Source organism: Molothrus ater, chromosome 7 (assembly GCF_012460135.2).
Source record: "Molothrus ater isolate BHLD 08-10-18 breed brown headed cowbird chromosome 7, BPBGC_Mater_1.1, whole genome shotgun sequence".
Taxonomy (NCBI): domain Eukaryota; kingdom Metazoa; phylum Chordata; class Aves; order Passeriformes; family Icteridae; genus Molothrus; species Molothrus ater.
In genome coordinates this window covers 10,953,332-10,965,690 of record NC_050484.2, presented here as the reverse complement: position 1 = coordinate 10,965,690, position 12,359 = coordinate 10,953,332, and the positions used below count along the sequence as shown (strand labels likewise).

The window sequence follows — 12,359 nt, the reverse complement described above, 5'->3', positions numbered from 1 at the left end:
CTTTTTCTTACATTTCCCACAATTGCCCTAATTCTCACCTATCTGTAAGCATTGAATTTCAGAGCAGGGCGTCCCTGTGGGTCCCTGTGTTGCACTGTACCCAGCTCATGGCCTGTTGTTGGCAGTGGCTTAGCCCTGGCCTCCTGGGCCATGGTGGCTGGGCTCTGCCCCAGCTGGTGTCCAGCTGCCTCTGCCTGCACACGGGGCTAGCCTCAGGGAACAGGAAAATCTTATTCCCTTTCTGTGTGTGTCCTGCCTGTGTCAGGCAGGGAGCAAGCCCAGAGCAGTGCCTGCTGAGCCTGGAAAGGGAGAAGACACAGGTTGGTTAAGGCTTTATCTCAAAGTCGTAAGGAAGAGTGATTAGTCTAGTGGGTTGTCTTAACTGATTTTGGCTCCATTATTAATGTGACCCCCATACAGAAGTGATGTCAGGAAGAAGAAGATTTGGAGTACAACAAAACAGAAGAAATTCAGAAGGTTTGGTTTTGCCTAGTTAACCTTCCTATTAACAAGTAAACATTTGAGCATGTCTGCCTAGTTAAAAATTAACATTAGATGTACTTTAGCAAACGTCCACTCTGACACAAAAACGGGATCCATCTGAAAAGGTTCATAATTGGGCCAAATATGAGGGTCACTGGGGTGTATGTGTGGTTTGGGTCTGTTGGGAACTGTGAGCTTTGCCATTTAGGTTGTGTGCCTAAATGTCTCAAGACAAAACAGAGATTTTGTATCAGTAACCCACATTTCCCTTAAAATGTTAAGGGGTACAGTGATCAGCCCTGGTATCTCTCTTCTTTCAGCCCAGGAAGGTAAATGAGATCTGTCTCCAGGGGAGACACCCAGCAGCACACTGCCCTCACTCCCTCTCCTGCCAGTGCATTCTGGGGACCACCAGTCCAGGGGGCTTTAAAATGGACATCCTGTAGCAGTCTTCTGGGCTGTATTGACAGAAGCCTTGCAGGGGTAGTCCAGCCCAGGGAAAGCACTGGCAGCGTCTGTTATTGTCCTTCATTTGTCACAGAGGCTGATGGGAAATCATTCAATTAAAAGGAGTGCAGTGGAATACACAAAATCTCAATATGAGTTTAGGAGAATGAGGGCAGCACATCAAAGGCATGCCAAAGCCCAGCTTTATGAAATGATTTTTTTTTTCCATTTCCACTGATTTCCTAGGTGAAATTAGGTGACTGTCTGGCTAGCATAATGATGATAAGGCTGGGAAACCATACATACTCCAGTGACATACGTATAGTTTTAATAAAGGATGAGGGAGACTTGAGGGAGTGCATTAAATTGAGTAATAATTTATTATTTAGAGACCTCTACCCATTTACTCATTTTTTCTGGGAGAATTGGCTCTTCCTCCAAGGTGTAGGCCACTTCTAGAGAGAGGGGGAGAAGGTAGAGCCTGGTGGCTGTGCTGCAGTAGCTGGCTGGCAAAGCCAATGTCAGTGTGTGTCTGCAGCCCAGTGCCCCAGCTACCTATCCTGTTGTTGAGCTGCTCAATAAACATGCTGGGAGAGGGAGAGGGGGAGGCTTGACAGGGCCTTGCATGTCCTATAGGAATGCACTGCAATTATTTCCAATCACAATTAACCTGATTAGAATAATGGACAGGAAGTGTCCCTCTGTAGCTAATGCAGTTTGGCATCAGCTGACTGAAATCCTTTGATAATTTCTGCACAGATGGCTGGGCTGAAAGCAGCACTTTTTTAATTATTATTTTCATGGTCTCTTGGTAGGCCAAAACCTCGACACCAACAACAGACCTCCCCATTAAGGCGGACAGCGCCAACGTCAACATCACAGCTGCCATTTATGATGAGATCCAACAGGAGATGAAAAGGGCCAAGGTATCTCAAGCTCTGTTTGCCAAAGTGGCTGCCAACAAAAGTCAGGTGAGTGGTATAGGGGATTTCATTGTTGTGGGGCTTTGTGGGGTTTTGTTTTTAAAGCAAGCGCTGGGTTTGGGACTAGATCCATCTCTTCCTCCTACCAATAAAATTACATCTGTTCCTACCATAATAATAATTTTCATCTCTGGGGAACCTGTCATGTTTGGCTTTTGCCTGCTTAAGTGGTTTCCTTTTCCCTTTTAAAAGTGGCTGAGGAAAGGGTCAGTTCACAGCCAAGCTTTTTCTCCCTTTTTGTACAAACATGTCTGTCTTTTCCCACGTGTGGTATATAACTTACACCTCTGCTAGTAGGACAAGGAACTTCCAAAATGGTGGTATCCTACTCATTCAGCAGGTAATGAAATTGCTTTCTCAAGTGGTTAACTGAGGGAAGGCAATATTAGGCAGGTGTTTCCTTTTTAGCATGTTGTATGTGCTGCATACGGTATTGCCATGTGAATAATTCACATTGGATCCAATCATTTTTACAAAAAGGCATGAGAAGGCACTGCAGTGAGTTCTGCTGGATTCATTTCTACCTTGGGTGTAAAAAATACATGCGAGCAAACCTAGGTCAGGGTGAAATTCTTGAAGAGAATCCATTAATTTAAAAATTTCATCCAGCTCTTAAAAAAAATATAATGCACCAGACGGGATTTTGTGGAAAGGAGGACAGATTTTTTTGAAGGGCAGCAAGTGGATTGTTGGAAGGAATTGAAGGGCAGCAAGTGGATTGTTGGAAGGAATTGTTTACTCAGTGAAAAGAGCTGCTTCTGATCCTGGATGAAATGATTCAGTTCATCAAGGAGAGGGCATCAGTATGCACACAGAAAATGCACAAATGTGCACGTGACAATGAGAGAGTGCGATAGAAGTATCTAGGTGCATGCACTCTGAAAAACACACACTTCCCTCTGTGCAGGGAAACAACATTATAGTAATTAAAGCAGATGTAAAATAAGCAGTTGAAAGGCATATAAAGAAAGCATCAAAGGCTATCAAAGCACATGGGAAAGCCTTGTCCTTCTTACAGGTATTTTTTTGTGTCCTGACACATGGAGATCTGATTAATTTTTCCTTCTTAATGTAATAATTTATTTTCTTTGCATTTTGCTTTCTCTTGTCAGGATAAAGGGGTCACAGTCCCTCTAACCCCCAAACCAAATCCCAGGCTCAGTATGAAATACATAAAAGGAAAATACCATGGAACCCTCTTAAACTGTTAAATGCATAAAAATCTCATGTACCACATGGCAAAATATAATGAGAACTGGAGCTGTTAAACGAATAAAGCTGTTAAAAGCATAATGCCACTTGGCACAACTACTGTGCATTTAACGGTTTTCCACTGTGTAATAAATGACATATGTGGTAAACGTGCAGTAAATATAAAAACTGCACAATTGATTTTGCAAACGTGCCCCTTATTCTTTGCTCCATGCAGATATCAAAGTTCCACCCAGAATCCGGACTGGACAGCTTTTAATAAGGAGTGTTTTAACACAGACCGAATGCCAGCCTCTCTGAGGTTTGGCTTAAAATTGCCTGCAAGCTTCCTGTCATTATACCCAGAGGCTTCTTGAAATAGAGAGGGACTGAACCACCCAACAATAATTTGGGTGGCTCACCAGCTTTGGTCTGTGCCAGCTTGAGTGCACTTCTCTGGCAGCATTGCACACCAGCGCCAAAACAAAAATAAGATCTGTAGTCTTTCACGTGGAAAAAAAGCAGGGCAGATTTTGAACACCAGATGCAAAAGGTTAAGAGCAGGATCCACAAATGTTACTGTTTAAAGCAGAGTTACTGCACATAAAGGTTTTGTTTCTTCAGCAGCAGCGAATAAAGAAGTGTTTCTGAGGCTGATGTTTCTTTTGTTTCGCAGCCTTGCCAAAGCAGTTCTGGCTCCCTGGGATGGCCCAGCATTCGCCATGCTGAGATGTCATAGCGCTCTGCTGGAGCATGAAAGTGGTTTATGGGGACACTGGAAGGCAGGGACAGAGGAAGTCACAGCCAAGAACCACAGTGTTCAGGGCCACCCCCTGCCTCAAAGCCCACCTGTGTGCCTGCCCCTGGCCTGGCTTGGTGTGCCTGTGGTGTCCTGCCGCTGGCTGGGGAGCTCTGTGGCCCGGAGAAGTGCCAAAAAGCAAGGACACAGCTGCCTGCATGGGGGAGAGCCACGGTGGCATGGTCAGCCTTAGGTCTGGCTTGCATGCAAACTAGCAGTTGGGTGTTCCCAGTGCTTTGCACAGGCCAAGCTGTGCCAGTTGTGGGAATTTCTGGTGCAAATGCTGCTGATTTCAGCAGCTGAGTTACATGGTGGGAAGCGCTCATTGAAAACTGCCCATGTTTGCAGAAGAGAGAGTTTGAAAGGGGGGAAAAAAGAGCTAGTCTGAGGCTTTGCTTGGACTCTCCGCCAAGGTTCGTTCACTTGCTATTCTCCACAGGCCTGGCTTGTGTTGTGTTGGCTTCCTCTATTATTCCCTCACCCCAGACTACTGAGAGGCTTCCAGTTTGCTAACAAGGCATGTGTTATGTTGGGCGCTGCTGTTCTGTCAACAGCAATCCACGGTGCTGTGAGATCTTCACAGTTTTAGCAGGCACTGAATCTCCGACAGGGATGTTTTGACATTTTATACGCAGGGCTGTGTGTCATGTACCCGAGAGAACATCCAGAGGCTACAGAGACCTCCTTTCCTCTTCTGTCTCTGTACAGGAAGAGCGGTACCCACTGAGAACAGTTATTGCAAGAGGCATCATCTACTGGTGGAGTTAATTGATCTCTAATTTAACAAGTAACCATCTTCATTCTTAAGTCATGGCAGTGTCTCAGCAACTGAAGAGAAAGGCAGTTTCTAGAAACTGACGTTGCAAATCACAGAGCTCACAAGTCAACATAAAGGAAAGTTTCAGGGCCTTATGGAGGTACCAAGGTAGTATGGTGAGAATTCTTTAAGGGAATACACCTTCATAAAGATTTCAAGCCATTCATTTTAGACACTGACTTATTCGTTGCTTATTCATCTCATATGCATTTTATTCCTTGCAACTTATATCTAGATCTTTTTAGCCTTTGTGAAGTGCTGTGCATCCCTTTGTATTTTTTAAGCCAGCAAGAGCTAAGAGCTCAGTGCCCTCACAATACATCCTCCAAAGCTGCCCTCTTATTTTAGTTGTCAGCTCTTAGGGATGTACCAATGGACAGCAGGATTGTCTGGGGATACTGCCTGCTAGTGCCCTTTTAGTGGCTAAACCTGGGAGCTGTATTAGTGCATTGGGAATGTTTCTGAGTGTGGCTGAAACACCAGGGTTTGGTTTCTGGTCTACACTTCAGGCTGCCCTGGTTGTACTTAATTCACGAGAAGACAGGTTTCTGGTGTGCTTTTTCAGAGAGCTTTGGTGGCCTGTGTGTATGCAGAGCTGGGCAGTGGGACAGGCAGAGACTTTGGATTGTTTTTGGATTGTTGGTTTTACAGCTGGCTTCTACATTCAATTCCTCAACTGCTCTAGAGTACAACTCCAGGAAAACCCTTTCCCCATGACTGTGTGACTCTGGTGCTGCTGCACAGCATCACCCCTTTGACCTCTGCTAGTGAGGGTCCTGTCAAAGGCTGTGCTGTGCTCAGCAGATTTTTTTTTCTTAGTGTTTGCAAAATGGGTAGTAGGAATGTAGTTCTGCTTGTAGTAAACAATGACTATCAAAATAAATAAATAGTGGGCACTGATGGCCAGAGCCATTGTTGACAGTCTGAGGGAGGGCAGAGTTTGTATTGAACATGGAGATCAAACTTCCCACAGCTCTGCCAGGGTAAGAGACTCTTAATCAGCCTGGGGTGGCATAGGGAAGCATGTTGCTGGGGATCAGCCCTGGGAAGGGCAAATGGAACCTCCACCAGTCCAGTGAAAACAAAAAGTATAGCCTTGAAACTGAAATTCCAGTTCAAGAGACTGGAGTTTATTCCAGTTGGACCACAGTAAAGCAAGAGAGACCCCTTGGAGCAACATTTGAAAAAATGTTAAGCTACCAAGGATCAGTCTCTGTATTAATATTTTTATCCTGTTGAAAAGCAAGCAAACAAACAATAAACGTGGTGAGAGTTAAGAGTTTGGGGGCAGAAAAGCCCTGCAGTTGAGGCCCTTGTGGTGAAAAAAAACCCCAGGCCTATGGATGAAAATCACTATGATAATTCTTTGCCTTTCCTCTGACTTTCCTTTTTCATGTCAAGATTCCTGCCTCATTTCCAGTTCTCTGGCCAAGGAGGGTGTTTGCCCACAGCAGGTGGGAGTCTACCCCATGGCTACCTTCCCATGCCCTTATCTCCTGCTCATCCTCCAAAAGGGAAGTACGGGAACTGCAAGAGGAATGAGCAGTGGCACTTTGAGGAAGGATTAGCTTTAGAAACCCTTAATTTCATCCCTTCCTCTGTTTCCTTCCCAACTTACATTCCCTTGTATTCATTTGATAGGATGGGATGCCTTCTCTCTCCCATTTAGCTTATAATAGGTGTTTTATTGGCCTTAAACTAATTAGCTTCCAGTGATGATGAACAGCAGCTAGAAAAAGCAGCTGGTGGTGAAGATGTGGAGTGTGTATTGTGTGTGCATACAGGGCATTTCTTACAGCCTTATCTCAGTGCCTTCTTTATGATGCTTTGAATCTCTACAGCTGGGGTGTATCTGTTGTGCTGATATGTTGATGTTCTTGTCACATATGGAGGAAATGCAGAAAGACATTTCTCTCCTTGACTGAACTTAGAATTTCTTCTATGTATCTTTAGACTAGAACTTATTTTTCACAGACTTGTATATCACAGTGTAACCCCATCCAGGACAAGTGAAGTGGGCCCATATGAACCTCATGGGGGTTGACAAGGCCAAGTACAGTGTCCTGCACCTGGGTCAGGGCAACCCCAGTATCAGCACAGGCTGAGGGATTAAGGGATTGAGAACAACCCTGCCGAGAAAGACTTGGGGATGCTGGTAGGTGAAAAGCTGGCAAGGAGCTATAGAAGTGCACTCTTAGCCCAAAAGGCCAACTCTGTCCTGGGCTGCAGTCAAAGCAGCGTGACCAGCAGGTTGAGGAAGGTGATTCTGACCCTCTGCTCTGGTGAGCCCCCCTCTGGAGCACTGCATCCAGCTCTGGGGTCCCCAGCTCAGGAGGGACTTCAACTTGTTGGGGCAAGTCCAGAGGGGGCCACAATAATGATCAAATCGCTGAAGCACCTCTCCTGTGAAGTCAGGCAGAGAGAGTTGGGGCTATTCAGCCTGGACATGGAAGGGTCCAGGGAGCCTTCATTGCAGCCTTTCAGTACTTAAATGGGGCTTATTTATCCAGGCCTGTTGTGACAGGTCAAGAGTAAATGGTTTGAAACTAAAATAGAGTAAATTCATACTAGATATATAAGGAAGAAACTTTTTACAATGAGGGTGGTGAAACACTGGGGCAGGCTGCCCACAGAAATGGCAGATGCCTCATCCCTTTAAACATTCAGGTTGCTCTGAGTCCAGCCTGATCTATTGAAAATGCCCCTACTCATTGTAAGGGGGATGGACTAGAGACCTTTAAAGGTCCTTTCCAACCTAAACTATCTGTGATTCTGTGACAGCATCTGCAGCAGTGCATTGGCCTCTCAGCAGCTGAATGAATAAGGGACAGTTGTGGAGCTGGGACTTTGCTCACAGAGCCCTTGGCAGACCCAGGAGCTGATGGTGGGCTGCTTGCCCTAGCCACAATCCCACACTTCCTCTCTAGTGTGGGGAGAAGCCAGTTTGAACTTGGAATGCTGGATATTTCCTCAGTGCACAGCATCTTTCCCTCTGAGGCCGGGAGCTCTAAGCAGACTTGGTGTTCCCATGAACCTAAGGTACTTTAGGACTCATGTCTCATTCCCTTTTTTTTCTTATAATTTCGTGCTTTATGAGGCTAGTGAGAAACTGGCCCTCATGAAAGTGCTTTGCATTTTCTGGGGAGGAAAAGTACCAAGCATTTCAGAAAATCCAGACTGTTGAGTGATTAACCTTGAACTATATCAAAATTCTCCAAGTAAAGCTTCTCAGGTTCAGTCCCCCTCCCCCGGCCCTCATCAAGAATTCATTGAAGTCATGACAGAACTCTCCATTACAGTTAGTCTTTTATCCATTTCAGCTTTCTTGATTAGGTTATCTTGAATCATTAGGGGGTTTATTTATTTTAATAGACACTTATTGGATTCGTGGTAAGAGAGTTTGGCGACTAAGGAACAAGAGCTGAATATTATCTAGCTCATTTTGCACTGTGGAGTCCCAAACTAAGCAGAGAGAAGAGATGCTGGGGAAGTTTGGCCAGAAGACTCCTGTGATCCCATGTGGGAAGGGAGCCTTCTCTGAAGAGTGCATTTCTTTACTAATCTTTCAAGACTTGCGTCAATCATTGCTGCTTTTTTTTCCTTTTGTCACATATGTTGACATTTTCTGCACTGATGATGTGGGTGAGGAAACGGCCTTTTACATTTATTTTTGAGATTTATTCCTGAATCAGTCTTACTAAAAACCTCTTCATTTGCCTACTCATGCTTTCACTGGAGACCCTAGAAAATGTCAGTGCAGACGACTAACTGTATTGTTATTATTGTTGTTATTATTGTTATTAATTTTAATGTAAGTGCAGGGAAACACAAGGTCAGTTAAGCTGCAGGTTTATCCATGCTCAAAGCAGAACAGCTGCCTGTGACTAAGTCACCGTGGACACCCAACTGCCACCTCCTGCAGTGGCTTTTGGCAAAGTGTAAACATGGGCCTGTACTCCAGCATGACTGTGAGCCTGAGCTCTTCCCATGTGCCTTCTTTGTCCTTGGTCAGAAATGTGGTCCTTGGCAGGCCGCAGGACAGCAGATCTGCAGGAAGCAGTTTTGGGGGTCAGTGTGTTTGTGCACATCTGTACTGAGTGCTGGAAAAACTGACCTTACTGTAGTCTGGTACGTCTGGCTGCCCTGCTCCAGGGTAAGCCCAGCAAAAGTGAAAGGGTCAAGCTGCTAACAGGGCTTTGGGATAAGTGACAGAGATATGGCTCAGGATTGCTGCACCCAGCTCGCTGTCCTTGAGGGGGTTTGAGGGCGCCAAGCCTCACACTTTGGTGTTCTAAGCATGCTTTTTCTTTAGCAGCATATAAGCACAATGGGAATGGCTGGCTTTCTGCAGATTTTTGTTGTTGTTTGCTTAGCTATGTGTAAATGTATTTGATTGGAAGACAGAGAGGTTAAAAATAGGACATTATTATGATACTATTTTTTTAATCAAACAAAATGCTTAGAAAATGTTTATCTTGTCTCATGAGAACAACAAAAACAGAGGCCACCACTTCTCTGCAGCTCTCTTTAATGAGCTAAATTGGGCTGCATTCTTGATGCCTCTAGAAGTTTTGGGGTGAAATAAAGGAAGTTCTGAGCAGAATTCCTTGAAACCACAAGCCCTGGGTGTGCCTGAATGTAGAGCCCAGAGCATCCTTTAATTGTGCTGTTTTTCCTCCTCTTATTTTTAATGGAAGACATTCCCATTTGAGAACCTTAGAAGCTGACATTAAGGGCTGGATTCTGCCACCCATATTGACACTGGTGTGTATCAAGCTCTCTGGTAGCTCTGGCAGCCGGGGGGCTGTTTGTGTGGTGGAGTGAAACCTGTGGTGTGCAGAGGAGGCAGGACCAGAAACAGAGTGTATTACGGGCCTGGGGAGGAGTGTAGTATTAGTTAGATTTTTCAGAATATGTTCACAGAAGTTGTATTTACTTGCAATGCAGTGAGCTCAGATGCTGTGGGTGAGTGGAGGAAAAGGTGGTGAGATAGTGTCTCTTTCACTTTTCCTTCTTCATGCCAATAAATGTAGCTATAGATGAAAATTCACTGTGAATGGCTGTAGCTCCAAAAGTTTCTGTATGTTAGCATTTCTTAAATGAAATAATTCTCCTGGAAAGCTCTGTGTAACATACACAGACCCCAAAGAAATAAATAAAACAAAATTTAAAAATTGTAACCAAAAAATGCCAAGTTGAGATTTTTAACAGTAAAAGGAGATTTTGTGTATTAATAATTCATGAGTTCTCATTGAACATGCACGAAGAAACGGTGCTATTCAATAGAGAATACTGTCATCTGTCACTGTTTTATTTGACATTTACACTTTTTTTTTTTTTGCCTGGTACTGCAAAACTTTCTTGGATGGCGTGCTAAGATTATTTAAATAAATAATTTAAAAAAGCCGATGCAGACTTTTCATCTGTGCATGGGGAAGGCGGTTACTTGCAGCCATAAAGAACATGTGAGTAAGCTGCAGCACGCTGTGTTTTCTCACATATTAGTCAAAGCTATTGCCTAATAAACAGCCCCATAGATGGATAGAGAGGGTCTTGAATGAATGCTTGAATAAAGAGAGGGAAGGATAGAAAAAGAGTAGCAAAAGGACAGACTTGATGCAGATAAGTGTACACATGCACGCAGTGGGTATGCGTGTGTATGTGTGGGGGTGAGCGAATAATGGCTCTTGTGAAGAAAGCTGACACAAATACATTGCAAAAATAAATATTTATAAATGGTGTTGGGGGAGATCCAGTCTCACACAACATGAGAGAAGACAGGGCGTTTAGCACAATGACAATTCAGTTAGGCGCACCTTGCAATTTCTTGCTAATATTAGGCTCGTGGAAATCTTTCTGCTCTGTAGGTTAGTTATTATTTATAAAAATCACAGAACCAGCTGATACATTCATAAGCTAATTATTGTAGCAGCTGGGTACACATGGTGCAATATGTCTGAGGCTGTGAAGTATCACAGATTTCTTGGGGCCTGCTGTGGTGGGGGTGTGCTGTTGAAGGCTAGATCCCTTAATCTGATCAGCCAAGCAAATACTTTGTGGGGAAACTGGATTAATATCTCTCTAAATACCATGGATGTGCTTCACCTTCAGAACCAGGCTCCTTTAAACGTGCCATTAGCTTATCTCCTTTGGGAAATGGAGAAGTTCTCAGGTGTCCTCGGGATGGCGGGGTCCTTGCCTGGTGCCTCCCTTTGCCAGAAATTAATTTGGTTTGCTCATGTCTGCACACATGGTCACACTGCAGTCTAATCTTTTCCCTAATAGCTCCAAGGTCAGGACCTCGCATGTTGCCAGGCAAATTGAGCGCTGTCCTTCTAAAAGACTAATGGCAGCGAGTGCCTAGTCCGTAATGAGGCCTGTAGTGTTGCTCTAAGTGATTGTAATGAGCACTGATTATAAGGGGACAGATAAATCAAAGCACCGCAGTCACCGTCGGGCGGCCCGGTCTAGCCCTGGGAAGGGGAGCTGGCCCTGCCAAGCTGGGCCTGGGTTCTGCCAGAGCCAGGAACCCCATCCTCTCACAGGTCTGCCCAGCAATGGGCTCCAGCTCCACCAGCTACAGGGCTTACCCTGCATTTTCTGCTACACGATGGGTCTTCATGCTGCAGCATCCCCCAGGAGGTGTTAAACATACCTGCTTGAAACAGCTTGAAAGAGTTCAGCTGGAGACTTACTCAGATCACTGAAAACAGGGAGCAACAGGAATTGATTTTTTTCTACAGATGGTTTATTTTCCATTTCAAAAATTATTTCCTTGGTAGGGAACCCCTGAGAAAACATTGCAAAGATGGGAGATTTTATTTCTATATTTTCTCTAAAAGAGACAAAGTTTTGGGAGATTTCTGAGCAGTGGAAGGAGGACAATTGAGGGTAAGGGATGTGGCCAAACCACATTAAAATGCAGACTCTACCTGGCTGAGAGATTGCCCAAATACCAATCAAAACACTTTGAAAATACAACACAGAGGGTTTTTTTTCCCTAAGTAAATTATTATATATCTTGTTTTCATCCTTGCCCCCCCCCCCACCCCCCAGCCCTCCAAGTTTATTGCAAGAAAAGATCAGGTCTGCACAAATGTGGCCTCTCACTTGTAAAAACAAGGCAGTGTTGTGTTACAGATTAGTTTATAAATCCCTGGTGGCTTCACAGTTCAGTGCCTACAGCTGCTGCAGATGGGCCTGGGTTTTTGTCTCTTCGCTGTGCTGCAGCCGGCAGTTGAAGGAGAAAATGGAATGATCAGGTTATTAACATGTAGGCCGTGAGGAAGAGGCTGCACAATGAGAACAGCTGGTGTTGCTGTCTTGGCTGATGCAGCGGAGATAATCAAATCTTGCCTTTTTTGGGGGGGTGAAGGCAGAAGACACAGTGGAGAGTAACACAAACAACGGCTTATGATATTATACACGGGGTTTAGAGTGCACGGTAGAAGTTGTCAATGGCTTACAAGTTGTTACACAAAAAAGCAGTACCAAAAAGCCCCCCCTGTGGGCTGGTAATGAACCCGGCTGTTCAGCTTGCTCTGGTCACTGCTCAGAAAAAAACAATTTTGGCTACTTCTTGTACCAAACATTTTTAACATTGATCAAGCTATCTTTTAGGTATTGTAAGGTGCCTGTC

At 44.6% G+C, this 12,359-nt stretch overlaps 1 protein-coding gene across 4 annotated transcripts in view; it reads left to right on the top strand.

The window, feature by feature from the left end:
* The window catches only part of SATB2 (SATB homeobox 2), a 137,874-nt gene that overhangs the window by 98,866 nt on the left and 26,649 nt on the right, over positions 1–12,359 (top strand). For all 4 annotated transcript variants that reach the window (XM_036386781.2, XM_036386782.2, XM_054515433.1 and 1 more), the window contains one exon: positions 1,746–1,901. In XM_036386781.2, coding sequence (XP_036242674.1) covers positions 1,746–1,901 — 156 coding nt within the window. The remainder of the gene's footprint in view (positions 1–1,745; positions 1,902–12,359) is intronic.